General features: G+C 37.5%; 1 protein-coding gene across 2 annotated transcripts; it reads right to left on the reverse strand.

The window, feature by feature from the left end:
* Window positions 1-1121: 1121 nt before the first annotated feature.
* On the reverse strand, window positions 1122-24208 carry LOC139937068 (uncharacterized). 2 transcript variants are annotated; one of them, XM_071932055.1, is made up of 8 exons: window positions 23843-24208; window positions 20124-20393; window positions 13929-14243; window positions 13073-13129; window positions 11914-12106; window positions 10094-10272; window positions 8104-8161; window positions 1122-7037 (listed from the first exon to the last, which is right to left on the reverse strand). In XM_071932055.1, exons 3-8 carry the CDS (start codon window positions 14100-14102, stop codon window positions 5134-5136), a joined length of 2565 nt encoding a protein of 854 aa, XP_071788156.1. In that variant the 5' UTR covers window positions 14103-14243; window positions 20124-20393; window positions 23843-24208; the 3' UTR covers window positions 1122-5133. The 2 variants fall into 2 exon arrangements, with proteins under 2 accessions (XP_071788156.1, XP_071788155.1); XM_071932054.1 differs by lacking the exons at window positions 20124-20393; window positions 23843-24208 and adding an exon at window positions 16130-16299.
* Window positions 24209-24433: the final 225 nt, after the last annotated feature.

A 24433-nucleotide genomic window follows, 5' to 3' on the forward strand; every position in this document is an offset into this window, starting at 1 on the left:
TTAGCAATTGTTACGCGATAAATTTAAAGGAAGGTACACGTTTGGTAATTACTCAAAACAAATATTAACTTAAAAACTGAATTGGTAACGAGCAATGGAGAGCTGTTAATAGTTTAAAACATTGTGGAAAACAACTCCCTCTGAAGTAATGTAGTTTTTGAGGAAAAGGTAATTGCTCACTAAAATATTAAAAGACTTCTTATTCCTAGCTGAAAGCACACAAATTCGTCCAACAAGGGTGTACTTTCATCATTTTATTGCAACTTCGATGACCAATTGAGCCCAAATTTTCACAGGCTTGTTATTTTATGTTTATGTTGGGATACACCAAGTGACAACACTGGTCTTTGACAATTACCAAAGGTGTACAGTGCCTTTAAGACATCAGAACTGCAGATGTACAATAGTTTTATAACAGAAGATGAGGAAGTCGGGGTTTTCTCTCTCGTACTTGCTCATAGCAGGTGACAGTTATCAATCAGAAAAAGACCAGAGTAACACCATCAAGAGTATACATGTACTATAAACTGTACATCATTAAAGCCATTGGACCCTTTCGGTAAACAGTGTTGTCCAAGGCCCACACTTTGTGTACCACAACTTCTATATCAAAAAACAAACCTGTGAAAATTTAGGCTCAATCGGTCATCGGAATCGGGAGAAAACAACGGAAAAACCCACCCTTGTTTCCGCGTATTTCGCCATGTCATGGCATGTGTTTAAAGTAAATCCGTAATTCTCGTTAACGAGAATTTATATTGTTTTGCTGTTTTCTCAAAAAGTAAAGCATTTCATGGAATAATATTTCAAGAGAAGTCTTTCACCATTGCCTTTTGTAAACCCTGTAAGTTATTTGTAAATCTGTGAACTTTTTTTTTTTTTCTGAACCGAAAGGGTCCAATGGCTTTAATGTGTATCAAACTAAAAACAACACTACATGTATTTACTCAACGTATGGGACATCCACATTCGTAGTGCTGTCTGCCTACAGAGGTTGTCAAGAACACAACATCTCACACCACGCACATGCGTCATGTGACCATGTGATCATGTGACCATGTGCAAACAGAGACATGTAAGAATATGCCATCTATTATTTTTAACCTTACCAATTTTGTGAGTAACACCATGCATCAGATGGCCCTACACTTCTCTGAGTGGTATGCAATTTTCACTCTTAACCAATGTCTTCCACAAACTTTATAGTAAATAATTCGTTGCTAATGTGCTTAAAGTTATTAGGCTGAATCAGTTTTGATGGCTACAGCTTTGGCTGTCGCTAAGGACATCCTATACTTGAAAGCATGACAACGTGTAATCTAGTTGTAGCCGTAGCTGTAAATTAAGACATGGTCTAACTTGTAACTTCTTTTGGGAAGACTTTGAGCATTGCACAAGGCTGGCATTCTCTTCAGTTGCCCCCTTGCATAGTGCCCAGCGCACTCACACATGGCCCGCCATTTTGGGAGTCAAAATCATGCAAAAAGATTGCACAAAAGATTTGATCCCCCAAAAAGGATGCAAATGGTAGACACAAATTGGTCAGAGGTGCTTTCCAGTTCCCTCTGTGTAAGGTCTTAAATAAATCAACAGACCTTACATAAGGCTAAACACTACCAGGTAGGCTGAGGTCACGCGCAAATTTTCAATGGACAAAGAACAGCTTGCGTCCAATGATGTGCGACAGGGATAGCGCAATTGTTGAGAGTGTAAGATAAGAACTTCATTACCCCACACTGTGTGGCATCATATGCAAGGGGTCTTAACAATAATTGTATAAATCCTACAGTTTTTTAAACCAAGAACATTATGATTGGAGATCTACTTTAATCTTTCCCCTTTACCAATATCTAAATGATCCAACAGTCATTACTTGATATTAATAAAGTTGAAGTTGTCAAGTATCCTGCAAGCTTTCTTAGAGTACATTTGTACATGTAGGATAGTATTAAAAGTAAGAAAGTGACAAAAGCAGTACCTTGGTTATAAGCATATATAAAAAAAAAACTTTTTCTAGAAATCTGTTTATAGTACTTACAAAAAATATATAGTACAAGTATTTCAATGTTTTGTACTTGGTTAAATAGAAAGGCCACACTTAATGAATACAAATACAAGCAAATAATAGCACACAAATAATGTCTGAAGTACAATAAGCCATATGCACTAACTAGCGCCATCTTAAAAATAAAACGCAATGCATCTTGGGGAAACTCAAGAACTCGTTACCATGGGTAGCAAGCATGCTCTGCGATACCTACATGTATCGTCATTCTCCCCTAGGATGCAGTTTTGCAGCTGTAACCAGAAACTGTCTTTGTATCTGGCCAGTGGTTAAAGGAACGGGAAACTATTGGTAATTACTCAAAATTATTGTTAGCGAGTAATGGAGAGCTGATGATAAACATTGTGAGAAACAGCTCCCTCTGAAGTATTGTACTTTTTGAGAAAGAGGTACATGTAATTTCTCACTCAAGCCTTTTAGTTTTATTGGGCATCTGAAAGCACGTCAGTGCAACAAAGTTTTTTTTCTTTCATTATTCTCTTGCAACTTCAATGAACAATTGAGTTCAAATGTTCACAGCTTTGTTTTTTTCTACACTACATGTATGTTGAGATACACCAAGTGAGAATGCTGGTCTTTAAAAATTACCAAGAAAGGAGTCCACTGCCTTTAAACCAATGGGCAATTATTGGTTACGACAGTGAAAATGTACCCCAGGAACGGATGTCCCGAGAAACAACACTGATTGGCTCCCAAGGGCGACTACTTTGCGCGCAAGCTTGTTAAACACTTTTGAGCACTTATGTGGTGCTTGTATGACGTTTAGTACGCATTGACAATAGTTTACATGTACATGTACATACATGTACCATGTACATACATGTACATGTAGTATCTTTGCCAGGTTTTAAAGTTGTGTGTACTGCATCAAGACTTCAAAATCAGCACGACATGATAGTTGCCAGTGTTGGTTAGACTCACATTTCACCCAGAATCCGTTCCACACTGATCATGCGCATAGGGAGATGCATATTAGGCTTTTGACTAATAAATATGTGATGTTCATGGGATTCACCTTTGAGCTTGGCAAGAAAAAACTACCAAAAATAAAACACTAGCCGCACAAAACCTGTTGAACCAATTCAAGACCAAATCAAATGTGTTTGGTGAACTTAATACCCTGTGATACACATTGAATACACCACCACAAAAATCCTTTTCTCAAATAGCTATACTAGAAAAATAGAAACAGACCCTGGGTTCCACTCCCCTGTCCATCCCACTGGTTTGTATTTCCCTACTGTACCGGGGCTAATGAACACCTCCAGGGCTCAAATTTGGACGGAAAAACCCACAAGACTGCAGGGCTCAAAGCTCAAATATGTGTATTTACTGGACCAGAATTTTGTATACAAAACCAGAATTTAAAAGAAAAAAATGCCTGCATCTGACAACTGAACTGTTTTGAATTTGAACAAACGAAAGAAAAAAAAACTAAAAGAAGAATGATCTCATTTTGTTTTAGGGATAAGTATTGTTCCATATAAACATACACTGTACATCTATCAGACTGAAATAATAATAATAATAATAATAATAATAATAAGACTTGTAATATGCACATATCCACCCTGAAAGTCAAAATTTAAAAACTCAAACACTCGACCACTGTACTAGTCCGGTCATAACTTTACTGGCCAAGTGCTTGAGTCACTGACCTCAGGCCTGCAGTCTCATGTTATTTCAAGCCCTGACCTCTTTCAAACTTTCACATTGTACGAAGGTACACAATGTATGTTCTCAACCAAATATGTTTTTCCGAATAAGGCACAGCAACTAAGCATGCAGTGGCAATTGTAGTAACATGTCCTGCATGCAATAACATTTGGTGCGTTCAATTAGCTTCCCTGGGTCAACCCTGCGGTGCTCACTTGGGTGAGCCCCTGACAAGAGCTAATCGAACGAACACACTTGCCCTCTGGTGGTAACGTTGTGCACCTCGGTCACCCCCAAGTGACCCACTACACAAGCAGGACACTGGGGGCTGACCAAGTGAGCCCCTGGAATGACGTCAAAGCTAGTCAAGCGTACCGGGGGGGGGTGGGGGGGCAGACCGGGGTCGACCCAGGGAAGCTAAACTAACGCACCCAGTATTCATGTGGTGAAAAACTGATCTGAAATGGGATCAGACCATTTTCACCATTCAGCCTCGCTTTAATAATAATAATAATCTGAATAATAACAATACTGTATTCTTATAGCACTTTATCACATCCTAGGGGCTTATCAAGGCACTCATTTAATACTTGTTTGTTTAACAGGGTTTTTCAATTATGAGAACAATTTATGAAGCACCTTCTAATGGTATACGAGGTGCTGCAGCGCAATCAGCAGCCACTGCCAGAAACACCGGGGGCAAACCCCTTCTTTTTCCCGATAGTGCACTGGGTTCTTTCGCGTGGCAAACACACCGGCAATACGGCTTTAAAATTCCCATTCACAGATGATGAAGCTATAAAGGTTTTAAAGTGCCTTGCTTTTAAAGGACACAGGGGTCCATGAAGAGTTAGACGAGTAACTCGTCCTAAACTCGAGATTAGACTAGTTTTAACTCTTTGTGAAATCCATCCCAGTTGCACACCCAGAACTCCAACCAACCTTCATAAAGCTGTTTTTAAAGTAGAAAATGCTGCTGAGCAAATTTCTTCGCTAAAAAGCAAGAAATGAGTGGGGCACCAGTCACAGCAATGGTAACTGTAGGGTATTACAGCTTGTAATCTATTTTTGCTAAGCAGATTTGCTTTTGCTTAGCAATTTTTTTGTGCTAACATAAACAGGCTTTATGAAATTGGGCCCAGAGCTCGAGTCCAGTACGTTTGACCGCTCAGCCATGACACGTCCTGGTTGGAATGCGTCCTAGAATAGCTTCAGCAATGGCTATGTCCAGGTTGCTGACATGTTTAATCATCAATTTTGTCGCTGCTGCCTTTAGGCCATTCATGTAGCAATAGCCAAAGTCGCTACACCATATTTAAAGTAAAATCCCGACTATGCAATTTTTATCTGAATACTCTGTATATGTATGTTCGCCAAGTTTCATCTTGACATCCATAATTGGCAAGAGATGGTCACACCCTGCTGTCAATCAAGTTGGCCTTCATTTCCCTGTGACTCTTCCTCTCTTTCTTGGGTTTCATCTTGACTGATGAATGCACCGATTCCACCAACGTCAAGATGTTGGCTAAGCTCTCAGTGCTTGAGCTATTGGGATTAGGTGGGATGTTCATTACAATAGTGGGTTTACCAGACTTTCTTGAGCTCGACTCGCCTTGGTGCTTGCGGTCTTTCCTGGCCGGATCCTTGTGCTTGGATTGTCTTTCTTTAGATTTTGTTTTAGGGGTGGTTTGTGACAAGGGGTTTAGAGGATTCTTCGGTGGCCTCTGCGAGTTTGCATCTTGCCGTGAAGACCGTTGGGGACTGGGTTCCCTCTTCTTGTCTGAGGACTGCTGCTTGTGTTTCTTCTGATGTGGTCTCGCTCTGGTGGATGAACTCTCTACTGGCGGCTGGCGAGCAGAGTTTGGCGAGTTCTTGATCTCGGTATCTTGGAGGTGGTCTATTCTAGGAAGAATGTCTGGGAGATGTCGTTGTCTACCTCTTGAATTTGATCTTGCCCTTGCAGTGTCCCTGCTCGTAGCAGGATTCTCTCGAACAGGATGTCTTGAAAGATTTTCTCTTTCGGTGACAGGAGCCACATTTTGCCTCCTGTTCGGAGAAGTTGACCTACGGCTTGGTGATGACCTTCTAGGTGGAGAGGAGCTTCTCGTATGAGCGGCATGAGCTTCCTCTCCTGAACGATGTTTAGGTTGTCTATGCTTTGGCCTAGCACCTTGAGCAAGATTTTGGGCTGCATTATGACTTCTTGACTCAGCTTCGCTAGGACCTTGCCTCTCTCGTCCTGATGTATGTTGAGACTCTTGAGGTTGGCTCCCTGAGCTTTGACCAGATGGGACAGTTGGAAGCACTTGTTGAACTGCTGGTACTTCAGTAACTATTGGGGATGAGGTATCCCCGTTTGAGAGTCCACTCCTTTCCAGTGAGTTGCTCTGGTGGGATTGCTCAGTGAGCGAAGATTCTTCTTGGATTGTTTCAACCCTTGTTGTATGTTCATTTGGTGATTGTCGAGGAGCATTAGCAGGGATTGTATTAAGCTGAGCAGCCTGAGCCTGCACTTCAGGAACCGTATCAGTTTCAACCACTTCTGTGTGGTCTGACAGTAAACTGTTGTTTTGTGTTGATGCATTCTCTAAAGCACCAACAGATTCGGTTGTAGCAACCGCCCCTCCTGTATCTGTGTTCACATTGTCACGACCCGCCTGCTCTACACTAGATTGTTGAATGGAATCATCCTGGTGTGAGGCATGTGTGTGAGACTGGGCTCTTCTATTTTCATTTATAGGGGTGGTCTGTGGTGATTCCATGATGACTGAGAATGAGGAGGGGTGGCGCTCATCAGGAGTAGGACTGTAAGGTGGGGGTTGATCATTAGGATACAAGTCGCTGATTTCAGAAACGTACGAAGGCACTGTGTCCAGTGATGATAAATGGAGTGATGGGAGATCAGTCAAAGCAATGTAAGCCTCATTACTACTACCAGGGACAATATAGACGGGTATCGACGGCCCATTCACATGACTCTGAAGATAACCTCCTCGAATAAGCGCAGGGGGTCTACCCTGTCTCGGGGTCACGTGTGAGGGTGCAGAGGCGCCCCTCCCTGTCGGCGCATTATTAGCATGTCCATCACCGCTAGCATTGGCAGAGGTATGTCTTGCTGGTTGCCTCCCATGTGTTGCGCTGGTGCTTGATGATCTCTGAACTACACGTGGACGCTGGTTCCTGGCATCGTGGTGACCTATTGTTGCCCTACGATTCGGGGCTTCATTATAAACCCCCGTCGTGGTGGCTGATGTTGAATGAGATGGATCTGGGTTTGATCGTTGGCCATTTTCTCTGTTACTGCTGCGCACTTCCCCTGAGAGTGAGATAAAAACAAGATTTATTATTTCACTTAGTGAAGACAGACTCGGTCATAAGCAGCAAGGCAATCAAGAATGCATAATTTGGTTTGTTTACACAAAAAGTATAAAGCCGGGTTCATACTTCCTGCGAATGTGATGCAAATTTTGACGTCACAAATTCGCAACGTCAACTTTTCAGCTAAAATAAAAACAAACATAGAAAAAGCAATAATATTTGTCAAGAATCAAGAAAACATGTAAACTTTCTCAAATCAAATTATATATTATTAGCAAACAAAGAGCGGTGGTATATTGGTACATATTAAAATTATTAACAATATCACATATAAACACAAAGATCACATAACATGGCAATTTACAATTTTGTAATAGTAAAATTATGGGGGGAAAAGATAAATATGCAAAACAAACGGTTAATGGCCTAATGTTTTGACCCTAGAATCTGAAGAGCAAATGAAAACACAAAACACATTTAAGCAAGAACAAAGTGTAACAGAAAGCAGTCGAGTGGATGGAAATGAAGAGAGAGAGAAATAGAGGGGGGGGGGGTCTGTGGAAAAAGGGGGGTATCTGTGTGAAAAAAACACACAGACACACAGAGGAAAATAAATGTACACAAATACACAGAAGAAAAGAATTTTTTTTCAGAAACAAGCAAAATGTAAACCAAGGTTCAGTTTTCTAAAACATGAATACATTTAGATTTTACACTGAAATTAGCAACCGCGCCTGCGTACAACAGTCCTAACTATGTATACATGTTTATCACCTGTTTAAACAAAGGTTCAGTTTTCTAAAACATGAATACATTTAGATTTTACACTGAAATTAGCAACCGCGCTTGCGTACAATAGTCCTAACTATGTATACATGTTTATCACCTGTTTAAACATAGTCACCTGATTCTCTCTCAACCAATCGGAACAGATAACCCGTCTAAGGTATTGATGATTAGTTATACACATGGTATACAAAACATCAAAAGACTTTATAGTTATCAGGGCTCAAAAAGTCAGTTAGATGATTAATTCTTTTGTTAATTTATTTATAATGCCTTACCTTGATTATTTGAGGGTGTCCTTCTTTGACCGATAAATCCCACTGATGGTAACCCATGCTGTAAGGGAGAAATAATAATAATAATAATAATAACAGTGAAAAAGATGTAGGTGTTCTAATTAGTACAACTCTTTAGCTCACAAGGTCATTAAAGACAAGGTGCACTATTGGTAATTGTCAAAGTCCAGTCTTCTAACTTGGTGTATCTCAACATATGCATAAAATAACAAACCTGTGAAAATTTAAGCTCAATTGGTTGTCGAAGTTGCAAGATAATAATGAAAAAAAAAAACACCCTCGCCACATGAAGTTGCGTGCTTTCAGATGCTTGATTTCGAGCTACGTTACTTCAGAGGGAGCCGTTTTTCACAATGTTTTATACTATCAACAGCTCCCCATAAATCGTTACCAAGTAAGGTTTTATGCAAATACTTATTTTTATTTTGAGTAATTACTGATAGAGCTACTGCCTTTAATACAATTTGTATGAATTTCTGAAAAGTGCCTATAATGAGCTCCTGGTAAATGGAGTTTATTGATCAAAAGTGGTCTTCATAGTATTTCTATGACAAGAAGGAAACATTATTCTCCAAACTAAACAATTGTTTGTTTTGATTTATTTTTCAAACCTGTACGCATTTTTTTTTTAAATTACCTTTTGATCAATATGTGAAAATGCAGTGAATAACCTTGTGGGTAGCACTAAGCCAACGACTTGTGTGTTTTGATTAAATCATAATTTCTAGCATGAAGATAGCATGCAGTGTTGTTGTGCACATTTTATGCAACAGACACACCATGGTCTAGCATGTCTAGTATACTTAATGTTAAACAAATATTGGGTGAATGTGGCTGCTTTGTAACAGATTATTATCACATGGTGACATCTGGACCAGATGAAGCCGAGTAGGTAAAAAAAAAAAAAAAAAAAAAAAAAAGGTTTCACCGGGTGATTACATTGCGACAATATGTGACCAAACTGCATTCAATATATTGTTTAAAGGATTTAATCAAAATGTCCACAGCTTAACATTAAACTTACAGAGTTTGAAGATGATAGTGGAAAGCTTCTCTTCAAATATTACTATCTACGGTTGTGTAGTTTTTGAGAAATGAGTAAAACAAGTCACAAAATGATTTTGGTCTCATGAGACCAAAAATTATTTTAGCATGTAAAATCCCCCTAACAAGTTATGATATTATACCAAAACCATAGCATAACTGGTTAATACGTTTTTACATGCTAAAACAGAGATGAAAATACGTAAAATTTCAAGAGAAGCTTTCTACTATCATAATCTTCAAACTGTGTAAGTTTAACGTAAATCTGCGGACATTGTGTTTTTTTGTTAGGAAAAAGTACATATATACCCTTTAAGGGAACCATAAATCCACAACCACTAGGTTACAGGTGATTTATTTAATTCCTTAGTACACAGCCTGCACTGCCACATTATATAAAATGCACCAAGTAAACCATCACACCAACCATATCTGCCTTCACAGGTACAAAATTACCACTGGGTGAAACAAACAAACAAACAAACAAACAAACAAACAAACGTGATAGTCAATAGACACAAGTGTCATGATCAAGATTCGAACCAATATGCTCATGACCTAACCACCAGAACTTGAGTCTGATGCACTAAATCACTCCGCCAATACACATCATGTTCATTATTCATTAGTCTCACTCATGCATGATGTCCATGTCCCTTTTGTTTGTCTACGTATTTGTTTGTTTTGTCTTTGTCTTTAGGGAAGGGGGAACAACGCATTTTTTTCTCCCTTTGCCGGCATGTTAACTTTACATTATTGTTGATTTAGTGTTCATTAACTGGATCAAGTTTTCATTTGTACAAGTTATTATGTTTTCTGAACAATATTATCACACTATGTATTGATTGATGTTGACATGAAATAAATGTATCTGAAATGAACACACTTTTTTTTTTTTTTTTAATAATGAGATACAAAGGCTACTAACCGCTTCCTTGGTAGCCCTTCTTTGAGAACACACCAGCATGAACAGCAGGGTGTCTGTCACTAAGGTAGCAATACCAGCAAAGCCATAGATGATACATAAGATGTAGAGAAAGTCGATCATGTTATGCTCTATGACGCCACAGCTACGCACATCCTGGAAGGTAACCTTCTCACTGTCAGCTACAATCAAATAAAAACAAGGAAAAAGGGAAGGAAAGTAAAAAAAAATATATAAATTTTAAATGTTATTAACAGTCGAAATGTATTAACAGTTTACAAAATCGGTCATTACAAATTATTAAAAGCATTAGCAGTAGGCCTACATGTATACTACAAAAACACACGGAAATGAAAAATAGTTATTAAAGGCAGTGGACACTATTGGTAATTGTCAAAATCTAGCCTTCACAGTTGGTGTATCTCAACATATGCATAAAATAAGAAACTTGTGAAAATTTGAGCTCAACTTGCGAGATATTAATGAAAGAAAAAAACACCATTGTCACACGAAGTTGTGTGCGTTTAGATGGTTGATTTCAAGACCTCAAGTTCTAAATCTGAGGTCTGAAAATCAAATTCGTAGAAAATTACTTCTTTCTCGAAAACTATGGCACTTCAGAGGGAGCCGTTTCTCACAATGTTTGATACCATCAACCTCTCCCCATTACTTGTCACCAAGAAAGGTTTTATGCCAATAATTATTTTGAGTAATTACCAATAGTGTCCACAGCCTTTAAGTATTAAAGTTATTAAAGTCGAAATGTACAGTTTACAAAAACAGTCATTAAACAATTATTAAAAGCATTAGCAGTAGGCCTATACTACAAAAACACACGAAAATGAAAAATAGTTATTTAGAAATAAAGCAATGCTCTTTTGTGACAGTACAAAACTCACAATTTTTTCTCTCTAAAATAACAATAAGAGTCCACACATTGCTTGTGATCTGTAGGCCTAGAGACTGACAACAAGATAAACATATTTTAGTTGACAAAAAGTGCATTTATTGTAATCCAATATGGCTAACATTACAGCTACATGTATTATTAATCATGTAAACAAATATTTTCTATGGCCTTTCTTAGAATCATAACACAACCAAAAGGCTGACACTGTATTACAATTTTTAAAGCATATTTCTGAACATGAGCAAAAGAAAACATCCATGCCCATGTAAATATAAAACACCAACAACTTAGGACAAGGGTTGAACCACAGGGAAATATTCAGTGAATACAAAATGCAAAAAGATGATAACATTACACAATTCTAAATGGGGAAAATCAAACTGGTTTAGGAGGGAACAGTTTTGCATAAAATTATTTTAACAACAGTTAGGCAAGAGAGTAGCCCAGATAACAAATTTGAAGTACAGACAGGCGAAACTTCGAGACATTCTAAAGAAAGGAAAAAATAAACTGAAAAGCAGCTCAATTCAATTTCAGTTGTTAAAGACACTGGACACTATTGGAAATTGTCAAAGATCAGTCTTCTCACATGGTGTATCTCAACATGCACAAAATAATAAACCTTGAACTCAATTGGTATCGAAGTTGCATAATAATAATGGAAGAAAAAACCACCCATGTCAGACGAAGTGGTGGGCTTTCAGATGCTTGATTTCGGGACCTCAAAATCTAATTCTGAGGTCTCGGAATCATATTCAACAGCTCTCCATTGCTTATTACCAAGTAAGTTTTTATGCTAACAATTATTTTGAGTAATAACCAATAGTGTCCAGTGCCTTTAAAATATAGTCTAGATAAATAACATTGTAGGTGCAGCCCAGAGAAAACCTAACACCCAAATTGTGATTCTCACCTCCAGGCACGATGATTCCTGTACTGTTGTTCTCTTTAGCCGTTAGGATATAACACTGGCATTCAGACAGAGAGGTGTGGTACACACAGGCGCTGAAACTACCTAGAAATGGGATTGATACTATACCCACTGAGACGGCTTGTAGAGCACACACACAGAACGTCAGACAGTTGACTGCAATAGCTAAGTAGATCTGAATAATACAAATAAACGCAATTAATTAGTTGTATTGTCTGGATATGTCTGAGCTGGGTTGTTTCCATGCACAGGTTAGTGCACCTGGCCTTGCTGATACCTGCGAGTTTGGGTGCCATACAGTACATGTATATACGTGCAAATATGCAAACCAAATAAACAATTTACACAAATCATGTCAAGTTAATAAAAACCAAGTTGAAAACCACTTCTCGTAAGAAACAGAGAACACTTAGAAACAATCGATAAAATACAACAAAAAATAAATAAAATAGCACAATAAAAACAAATACATGATGAAATACACTGAAGCACCTGCAGATACACAAAACAATGTACATAAATAGGAGGATAAAAATGCCAAATAACCAGCGCATGTACATGTACAATATGACATTTTTTCACCGACTCAATAACATGATCTCTCAAGTCTGTAATTTTCTTGCTATTTTAGGGTATTAAAGGATTTGGGTACTTTTTCAAAATGTCCATAGATTTACTTAAAACATACAGGGTTTGAAGATAATGATAGTGGAAAGCTTCCCTTCAAATCTTACTTACAAAGGTGCTGTAGTTTTTGAGAATTGAGTAATACAATGTCATGAAAATCCTTTCGTAAATGATTAAAATAATTTTCGTCTCATGAGATGAACATTATTTTAATGATATTGATTTACTCATTTCCCCAAAACTACAGCACCTCAGCACGTAGTATTTTCAGGGAAGCTTTCTACTATCATTATCTTCAAACTGTGTAAGTTTAGTGTAAATCTGTGGACATTGTGTTTTTTGTCCTACAAAAGTTACATAGAGCCTTTAAGTAACGCAGTACTTTTACAGTACCTAAAAAGTGTTACTCAAGACCTGCTCAAAAACAAGTTTGCTGCATTTTAAAACATCTTGCAATTTCCAGAGATTTTTTCCCCCATAATTTTACTAGAGCAAGTTTGCTTAGAGAACTTACCAGAAGGTTTGGTCGTTTTTTGAGCAAAACAGCCATTAGCGTTCCTGTTAAAATAAGCTGCAAACAAGTAATAACAAAAAGACTTTAGAACATGTATGACAAATGACACATTTTCAGCCGTTATTTCCTTTAAAAAAAAATATATATAAAAAATCATAAAAAATGGTTAGTAACAAATAAATACATTTTACTTGTATACAAAATGTAATGTAGTTCTATAGTAGCACAAACACGAAACTCATCTCTGTAAAAAAATCAGACGGATCACAAAACCATGCTTTTCTTATGCTTCAAGAGATATCAAAGTAATAAGAAACAGTTCAAATGATTAAAAATAAAATATAAAGCAAGTCAGCTTTGAGCACATTCATAAGAACCCATTAATTTAGTACGATTTTAAATTTACATCGGGGATAAAGAATCAATTGTGGTGTACCCTTACGCTGATGTGTGTAAGCAGTTTTATACTCAGTACTTTCTTGAACTCTGAGAAAAAAATCGCAAGCATATTTCTACTGCTCTAGAGCAGATGTTTTACCAACTGGGATTGCCAGGTAGCTAAAAGCAGTTCCAATCCTAATCCTAACACACATCAGTGTCAGGGTAAAACCATATTTGGATTTTATGCAAAGTTAGTATTTAATGCAATAAAATATGAGCAAAGACATCACACAACTTGTGAGGTTATATATAAGCAACTAGAACAATGCATGTTCCGGCACTAATGTTTGTCATTATGAAGATGAAAAAGAAGTTATTCAATATCAAATTCATAATGTATAATTCATAACCGAACACAAACAATAAACTCGACTGTTCCTGTATACAACAACTTTAAAATTTACAGAATTCTTACCAAGGTAGCAGCTACATATGTGGGCACACTGCCCTCAATGTGGTACAGTGATGCCGTCAGCCCTCTGGCCACAATGTACAGGATCAGTAAGACCACACCCAACAAACAAACAAACGCCCCTGAGATGGGCAGCATCAGAAGGCTGTCTGTGCAGACGAACCTCTTCATTGCCATGGTGACCTCTCGTTTGACCTATGACCTGTGGGTTCAAACTTGCATGCTGGCATGTAGACTAGCCTTTGGTTCTTAGGAGGAATGAGCTTTTATATCTGCAGCAGCTGCCATGACTCTGCATTGGACTCTGTAATTTGGGTTCTGAAAAAGAAAAATATACAAAATAAATGAATGCAAAACTAGTGAAATACATTGCAGGCCTATTCCATGTGCAAAGTCAAAATTTGGTATAGACCTTCATTGTTAAATAATTTGTACCCTACAGGTGTAATACACATGTATGTATATGCACTGCAGCCGATTTCACGAAATGCTAGGATTAATCCTATCTCGAGTTAGGACGAGTAACCTGTCCTAACTTAGGATGGGTTCAAGGAGTCTTACGTCTTCAGATACGGAACTGAACTCGCCTAAGATTAACCCTAAGTTAGGAAGACTTGGGTGAAATCGACACTTAGGCATTGACACTTAGTGGTCTCCTAAACCTGCAAAGAAAAAAACTCATCGGCATATTGTGTACTCAAGGGTTATTAATACACTGACCATGTTCTTGATTGTATTATTGTTAATGTATAACAAAAACTCCAAACCAAACACCGCACGGACCGCCAATTACAGGAAAGGGAGAAACAAAACTATAAATTATTTTTTAAATCTACATACTAAAACTAAATTCATAAGTAAGGCCTAAATAGAATTGAAAATTGCAACTAGAAACATGTAAATTAAAACAACAAATAAATAAAAAAATGTATACAACATATATCCCAAAAAAAATTCAGCAAAAAAAAAAAAAAGAAAATAATAATAATAATAATAATAATTATAATGACAACAGAAATGTACAATGCTGATATAACAATTACAACATAGAACCTCACATACAGTTCTTGGAATAAATTGTACACATCCTCATAAATAGTGCCATCAGTACACAGAGATGTCAGATATGCGTACCCTTTGCCACTTCATACCCTGGTATTCGTACCTTCGGGACACTTCGTACCTTAACCAAATTGGTCACTTCGTACCGTGGGCAGGGCACGAAATGACCATCAGCTGAGTCACTTCATAAATCATACCTCCATTAAAATGTGTGTTCCTTTAAAATGTTTAATAAGTTAATGTTTGTTAAGATACAAAACAGTACTTAATGACTGATTGGTTTGATTTGCTTTTATTTCGTAATCATCTGATCACAAAGCACAGAAATCCAGAATAATAACAAACGGTGAAGAAATCCCGATTTAGTAGTATAATAGAAGGTACGAATTGTCTTGTGTAAGAAGGTACCAAGTGTCTTGTTTTTGTAAGAAGGTACCAAGTGTCCACAGTCACTTCATGTACCTTGCAAAGGTACGAACGAAGTGTCAAGGGTACGAAGTGGCAACAAAGTGACCTGACACCATACACTAACACAGCGCCCCATTTACGTGGTTATTTACTGGGTCTGCTTAACTTGAGTACTAGATTGTAAATTTAAAAAACACAAAATGTTGGCTGAAAAATGCTGTAGTAAAACTCTGTATTCTCACATCTTTCAAATTTGAATCGAGAGAATTTAAGCAACATGCCATCGCCAAGATTATGAATGTTTAACATGTTTAAGAAAAACAATGTGAATCCTGTGAGCTGCACTGGTCAACCGACAGTAAGTTGTTTTTTTTAACATGATTCAAATTCAATGAAATAGGGCCTATTTTGGATTTGAATTTGAAGCATTTTGTTTCAATTTTGAAAAGTGACCACTAAAATCAAGAGTTGGTAATTTGACTATACAGTCATTGAGTCAAAATGTTAACGTTTTATACACAACTTATTCTACAGAGAAGACAGAGACCCTTTTAAAGTTTTCACTTTCAGTAACTGGGTGTGTACAATCGAGAGCATTCTTCAAATCGTTAGTCATCATATCGTACACATTGTTGCGTGTGTTACTGTTACTGTTTAGGAAAATAAAATAACCACACAAAAGTGTCCTTTCCCTATCTTATTATCTAGCAATAGGCTGGCCTAATAATACTTACGGTATTATCGTCTCCCAACTGCCCAAGTTATTTCTCATATCGACGGAAAAGTGTCCATTTTTGCATGAGTTATTTTCGACCATCATATAAAAAATGCATTAATGAATTCGTACGGAATTTACCTCCGGTGACATCGGACCGTTACAAACTGCAGCTGTTGAACATTAGTATTTTTTTGTGTGTGGTTGTGCTATGCAGCATATAAAATGCATGCAGTATGCTCTCTCTCTGCGCGTTCCTAGCAATCAACTAAGAGTAGTTTGACCGCGCGGTGGCGCTATAACATTTTTTGGTGAAGGTGTGCTTGGGAGGGAGGGGCGTGGTTAGATGAAGCCCAAAGAAAGGGGTTTAATGAACCGATTATCATCTAGGGTTGTGGAGACAAACTGGTCCCAAACCAAAGAGTAATGATATCACAATTGCACCAATGTGTAATAAGCACGTTATGATCACCATGTAAAAAATTCAAACACTATTGATCTTGGCTGTGCTCCGTGGTCATAATGGGTTGGTGGCTGGCAGCCAAAGGCGCGCTTGAATGCCAGCTTCTCAAACACCTTGTAGCCGCGTCCTTCGCAATTCAGCTCTTAGCTGCGAGTAAGGATGATTAGCCCCCAAATTATTGATATGTACAAATAAAATAAAGTTACATGCTAGCACTTTACAAAGGGCACGTGAAAAGTGCATAACAAAAATTCAACATCGGGCAACTTGATGAAATTGGAACCATAAAGTTTATCGCGAATGAGAACCGCAATGCGTTATGGGTAGGCAGAGGGGGCATTTGACACCGCGGTGTATGTTGTTGCATTATGTCTCTGTGTGTGGATTAAACAGCGCCCTCTCTTGATATTTTGCTATTTGCAATAAACCCTATGACCCAAATACAGTTCTTTACATACAAGGGCCTATATCTTACCACCCCCTTAGCCAGTGTACACTAGCGGTTTTATTGCCTTTCGGGTGTAGTTTTGCCTGCACCAAAAGTGCACCAGAAAAAAAAATCACACCAATAAACACCAAAAGAGCACCAATACAGCAAATAATATTGTTTATTTTCAGCTGGCTCCAATAAATCGATACACATAGCTTAAATCAAGCTACACCAATAGGGCACCAATTTCCCTTTGCCATTTGATCTGGTGCAATTATACTTTACAAATTCCTCTTCGAAAGACTACACCAATAAAGCACCAAATGTACTTATAAAACAAAAATGTTCCAGCACTGCAGATGCTGATTGTATCACTGTACACATATGGCACCAATTATACCTGAAGATTTAATGGCTGCTACATGTAGGTCTAAGAGAGAAAGATGACGATGTGATATTTTAATAATAATCATATTTGTATACATATTGCTTTTTACAAAGCTGAAAGCACTATATTCAAATCAGTTGCCCTATTGCTCAGGCCACTGCAGCTATAGACTTGTGGACAAGTCGTTAATGTTCCCACGCGGCGAGATAGTCGAGTTGTCACCGCTCTCGCGCCGACTTCTAAAAGTCGGGCAGCGCGCAGTAGTCGCGCAACCAGCAGTTCGCGAGGAGAGCTTCGCTGCAATTCGACTATCTCCAAAACGACTTGTCCACAAGTCCATACTGCAGCTATTCTTCACATGTAGGGTTTATAAAATCTGTATAACCATTTTCTCCCTCAAGTACAAGTGAATTTTGTTTTCATTTTCATTTTAGACACATTTATTTCATGTCAACATCCTTCAACACAAAGTGTCATAACATTTCTCAGTTAAGCATCCCCTGTAACTTGCTGTATGAATGAAGACTTGCAGCTCTATAGCTATTGAATCATAATAGATAATTATGTGACCAGCTGTCGATTTCACAAAACTCTTCCTAACTTAAGACTAATCTTAGGACTTAAGACGAGTCCCAACCCTGCACTGTAGCATGCAGACCTTAAGATTAATCCTAAGTTATCGGTCAAGTTGGTCTTTGAAAAGCGTTTGTAACCGTTTTTTATAAAATACATATGGGTAGAAAGATGTTGTAAAAGTAGAATACAATGATCCACACAAACATGCCTAGAAATTGCGTGGTTTTCCTTTTACCTCGTCGACTAACACGTCGGCCATTTATGGGGGTCAAAATTTTGACTCCCATAAAAGGCCGACCATGTTAGTTCGCACAGTAGAAGGAAAACCAAGCAATTTCGAGGCAAACTTGTGTGGATCATTGTATTCTACTTTTAAAACATCTTTCCAACCAGATGCATTTTATAAAAAACGGTTACAAACGCTTTTGTGTTGACCAACTCGTCCGATCCAAGGCAACGTGTTCCTTTAAGACGAGTTACTCGTCCTAACTTGAGATAAGACGAGTCCTAACTCTTTGTGAAATCGACGGATGGGCATGTATGAAATTCTTTTCCTTTAAAGACAAAGACAACAGAAACATACAAGGAAAATGGTACTGGTCCGTGCATCGCTGTTATAGATCAATATTATTGGCAACCCCCATAAAATCTATCTTCCCCTCTCTCCTTTTCTCACTTCAGTCTGGTGGCGCAATTATGTACGCAAAAATCTGTTTATGTTTTAAATATTCATAACTCCTGAACCACACATTAGAAATAAACAATCCATGCATCACATGAGAGGGCTAAACTCTGAGCTTTATATAATAAGGGTTTTATTTTGTCCAAGTTATAACATTGGACAAAATAAAACCCTGAACCAGGTGAAATGACATCAACATTATGGTTTTGTAGTTGACAAAAACTGAATCTCTAATCTGAACATTTAAAGGCAGTGGACATTGTTGGTAATTACTCAAAATATTTGTTGGCATAGAACCTTACTTGGTAACGAGTGGTGGGGAGAGGTTGTTTGCTTTTGGAGACCTCAGACAGCTGGGTGTTTTTTCTTTCATTATTGTCTTGCAACTTCAACGACCAATATGGAGCTCAAATTTTCACAGTTGTTTTTGTATGCATGTTGAGATACACTAAGTGAGAATGCATGGTCTTTGACAATTAGGAATAGTGATAGTGTCCAGTGTCTTTCTTTAAACAAAATCAAAAGATAAAAACATAAATTAAATATATGACCAAACAAAGTTATTCATGTTCAAATCCGAATTTAGACACAAGGCAACTAAATTTACTCCCTCACCAGTGAATGGGAGAAAAATGCACGTGTCAAGAATGGAGTCAACTGGCACCACAAGGCGAGGTCGTCAATGACACCACAGCCAAGTGTCTACTGTCAAGCCGAACGAAGTGTTTGTGTCCAACACATCAATGACTGCAACATACAAACATTATTTGTCTGACCTACTGTAAGCTGGATCTGACCCAACAAACGTTTGTTATTTGATTTAAAAACTACAGCGTAACTATATCGTCAGGCAACTACCTTGTATACACTGGAATGAAGTACAATATGTTGCTCAACATTAATCTCTCAAATTTATGAAATGTCAATTTGTCAAACTACCGTATTTACAATATTATCATATAAATCACCTTTTACAGTACAACATTTTAGCACCCTACATAGTTGCAAGGATTCCCTCGCCTATTTTAGTTGTTGACGACTTTGCGTTTGCTCATAAAAGCCATGTGCCTTTGATCCTTTTTGAAGCTGACCCAAACCATCTTTGGGATTTTTTGACCGACAGGGGAGACAGCCTGTATAATTTGATTAGCCACACTCTGTGTTCCATGAAACAATACTCAAAAGGTCTTTATTAAGATCCTCAAGGAAGAAACATGAGTGACCCCAAGCCAGCCCTGGGTCCCTCACATTTGCAGATAGATGAAGTATATAAGGCATGCACATGTAAATCTAAATTACATGTAGTAGTGGAACTTTGCAAAGGGCACCACAGCAAAAAGCACAAGGCACCACGGCAACTGCTGTGGGTGCTGCTGTGGGTTACTTCAAGGGGTGCACGAATACTTGTGTATTAAATCTTCGATGATCAACAAAAATATACGAAGAAAAATATCAAACTAAAATAATCAATCACCTTAATGTCGACCCCGATTCGTTACTGGTAAGATACACTGGCCAGACTGCATGTATACATGTACGTTGAAGACCGAAAGAAAGACGGACCCCCCATCCATGTTCATCTGGAGTGAAATGTGGAACTCTCTCTGTCTTGCATCCTGATCAGTCCCTTTGAAGATGGAGCCATCACATTGCTGTTCGTATAAATCGCCATCCAGAACATCAGCAAGAACATCCTCATTGTGAGGAACAGACTCTTTGTGATTGTTGATTTCATCTACACAATCTGAAAAGTTAATTGTTAAAAGAGAACAATAAGCCGATCAGTACAATTTAAAAAAATGTACTAATCTCCTTATTGTTCTCTTTAAAGTGACTTTTATTAGTGAGTAAAACCCTGCAACTGCAACACAACTATTAATTATAAGTCTGCAGTTGACTAAGGCCCACTATGCCATCAAGCAAATGATTTGAATTAGGCCTTCATATTCAAGCTAAAATTCCACCCCAAGTAATTCCAGCCTTGTTATAATATTTACATACTTGTATACTGTAACGGTTACCAGCCCGTTTATAATACTTAACTACATTACATACTGTAACGATACCTAAACACTAACATACTGTAACGGTTTCAAGCCCCGTTATAATACTTAACTACGTTACATACTGTAACGATACCTACATACTAACATACTGAAACGGTTCCAGCCCCGTTATAATACTTAACTACATTGCATACTGTAACGATACCTACATACCAACATATACTGAAACGGTTTCCAGCCCAGTTATAATACTTGTAACATACTTGCCTACTTACATACTGTAACGGTTTCCAGTCCAATTATAATACTATACATACTAACATACTGAAATAGTTTCCAGCCCAGTTATAATACTTGTAACATACTTGCCTACTTACATACTGTAATGGTTTCCAGTCCAATTATAATACTATACATACTAACATACTGAAATAGTTTCCAGCCCAGTTATAATACTTGTAACATACTTGCCTACTTACATACTGTAACGGTTTCCAGTCCAATTATAATACTATACATACTAACATACTGAAATAGTTTCCAGCCCAGTTATAATACTTGTAACATACTTGCCTACTTACATACTGTAACGGTTTCCAGTCCAATTATAATACTATACATACTAACATACTGAAATAGTTTCCAGCCCAGTTATAATACTTGTAACATACTTGCCTACTTACATACTGTAACGGTTTCCAGTCCAATTATAATACTTACATACTAACATACTGAAATAGTTTCCAGCCCTGTTATAGTACTTACATACTTCGATACTGTAACGGTTTCCAGCCCCGTTTTAATACTTTCATACTTATTGAATACTGTAACATACTCAAATTACTTACAATAAAACTGCAACGGTTTCTGGCCCCGTTATAATACTTTCATACTTACTGAATACTGTATACTGTAACACACTCAAATTATATCCATTAAAACTGTAACGGTTTCCAGCCCAGTTATGTCAAACTTTAATACATTACAAACTGTAACGATACCTACATACTAACATACTGAAACGGTTTCCAGCCCTGTTACAATACTTTCATACTTACATACTGTTACTGCCAGGCTTGTTATAATACTTACAAACTTACATACTGTAACGGTTTCCAGCCCCGTCATAATACTAACATACTTGATAACTAAAACGGTTTCCAGCCCCGTTTTAAAACTTAAATACTTAAAAAACTATAACGGTTTCCAGACCCGTTTTAATACTTACATACCTACATTCAGTAACGGTTTCCAACCCGTTTTTAATATTTACATACCTACATTCTGTAAGGGTTTATAATACTTACAAACTTATTGAATACTGTAACATACTTAAAATATATAATTAAAACTGTAACAGTTTCCAGCCCCGTTATTAAATACATTACATACTGTAACGATACATACATACTAACATACTTAAACGGTTTCCAGCCCCGTTATAATACTTTCATACTTAAAAAACTATAACGGTTTCCATCCCCGTTAATATACTAACATACTTAAAAAACTATAACGGTTTCCAGCCCCGTTATAATATTTATACATACCTACATTCTGTAAGGGTTCATAATACTTACATACTTATTGAATACTGTTACATACTTGAAATATTTACATTAAAACTGTAACGGTTTCCAGCCCCGTTAGAATACTTAAATATATTACATACTGTAATGATACCTACATACTAACATACTATAACGGTTTCCAGCCCCGTTATAATACTTTCATATTTACATACTGTAACTGCCCGGCCTGTTAACATACCTACAAACTATAACGGTTTCCAGCCCCGTTTTAATACTTACATACCTACATTCTATAACGGTTTCCAACCCGTTTTTAATATATTACATACCTACATTCTGTAAGGGTTTATAATACTTACAAACTTATTGAATAATGTAACATACTTAAAATATATAAGGTTCAAAACAATTTGTTCTTATCTTATTTACAAATTTAAGAGTAAGCCTCGACACGAGAGGGCGCTGTTCGTGACATCAATCGAGGCGCAATATTTGAAGAGAACTACGTCTGGGTACCTGATCGATATGATGCTTATAATTTTACAGAACTACGGTCACGGAGCAGAACTGCAGGCACTACGGCAACTGTGCGGACAGTCCACTCGGATTACCCTCAAAGTTCAAACTGACCCAAATGTATTACATTTGGCATACGCTACTCTAGGTTCGGCACGTCTTTCAGGTACCTTCTTTGACTTTCCACTTTGGAAAACTTGTTGGGATGGCATCATGTTTTAGAATAACTTTTCTCTTCATGTCAAATGTGTGGTGTATTCCCGATTTGAAGCACGACGGCTTGAAGTGTTTGCTGCACAGCGCTGAAAAAGACGTCGGACCGGACCACTATTGCTCTTGTGAGTCTGACTTTCGCGGCACACAACCGCCCATCATTGGGATCTGCAGGAAACACATGCAACCCCCATCTTTAGATGTTTTGCTGCATCCAGCAGTAATACACCTGGGCGGCATTGCCGCAAAAATGCAAAAAGGTACAAACTCTCGATTTGGACCGTACTTGTACTTGTGTTTACTCTACGCATTGCAGGCAAAGTCTGCCTCGATTGATGTCACAAAAGGGGTAGGCGGAGTCAGCCCCCCAATTAACTTAATCTACTTTTTAAACATAAAAATCGTGACAAACAATTACTAAAAAAATTGTTTTATTGTTCATAAGCATATATACTCTTATGTTTGAAAGAAAAAAAAGTTTATTTCCAGGTGACTTTTAGTTTTTTAATATACGTTGAATCAGAAAAGTGGTTTAAATTGATTATGCAGATCAACACTTTTGTTGTACTTTTTGAAAACGTAGCAAACTTTGCGGGGAAAAAAACCTTTGACACAGACGATAAATATTTTAACAATTAGTTGGTAGACCGACTAGGTCCATTTTAGCAATTTTTTTATTTTAGTGCATAAAAATTACTCTTTAAAACATGTCGTTCTTTATTGGCCTCATCAATAATAGTTTGTCATCCGTTTTATTTTTGTGAGCAATTCGTGTAACCGCATTGGTGTAATTTATTATTTTTTTATTGTATCTTCAAAAATTATTGAATTATCAAGAAGGGTCAACAACCTTTTTTTCTTCCACAAAATTTACGAAATTAAAAATAAATAGTCAAAACATTCGAAATTTAGTACAAGATACTTACCGATGACGATTTAGGATAAACAAGGATCCAACTTGTCGGGTCACAAGGATCAGAAACGTTGGTTTACTACAGCAATCAGCGGGATCACCATCACTGCACTATCATCAGTCACCGTATCAGTCGAAAACGGCCGTTGAAACATCACCGACTGTACCCGTGGTTCAAGTTTGAAAGTTAGAGTAGAAAATACCATAATGGGCAGCTTTTTCCTCATTCACTAATTCTTACAACATCAGCTTTTACTACATCTGTAAATCCTTCATTGCAAGGAACTTCCTAGGAGCTTACACGTCAAACAAAATGTATTTCATGATTTTGAGAAGGTTTCGTGGAGCACAACATTTGAATCTACCACTTTCAGTTTCATCTCCGCCAACTGTTCATAGAATGGGCTCAAGTCATTTGTGTATCCATTATACACACGGGAAGTCTGGGTGGCGCTCCAAACTAAACTTGTATTTTGTACCAGTCCTTCTAGTATTTTGTTAATGACTGGTTGTCAAGTACTATTTTAGACTTGCTATCAAGTAATTTTAATTGGAAAATCAATTGCTTGTTTCAATACAAATTCAATACAAGGCATGCACCAGA

The sequence above is a fragment of the Asterias amurensis genome, chromosome 5, assembly GCF_032118995.1.
Source record: "Asterias amurensis chromosome 5, ASM3211899v1".
NCBI lineage: Eukaryota > Metazoa > Echinodermata > Asteroidea > Forcipulatida > Asteriidae > Asterias > Asterias amurensis.

What these genes read in the sequence shown, in the direction of transcription:
- LOC139937068 (XM_071932055.1), bottom strand. Translation starts at nt 14,102, where the DNA reads ATGGCAATGAAGAGGTTCGTCTGCACAGACAGCCTTCTGATGCTGCCC. An exon ending in CATATGTAGCTGCTACCTTG is followed by an intron (nt 13,130 to 13,928) that starts GTAAGAATTCTG and finishes ACTTGTTTGCAG; the next exon opens with CTTATTTTAACAGGAACGCT. An exon ending in AGGAATCATCGTGCCTGGAG is followed by an intron (nt 10,273 to 11,913) that starts GTGAGAATCACA and finishes ATTTGATTGTAG; the next exon opens with CTGACAGTGAGAAGGTTACC.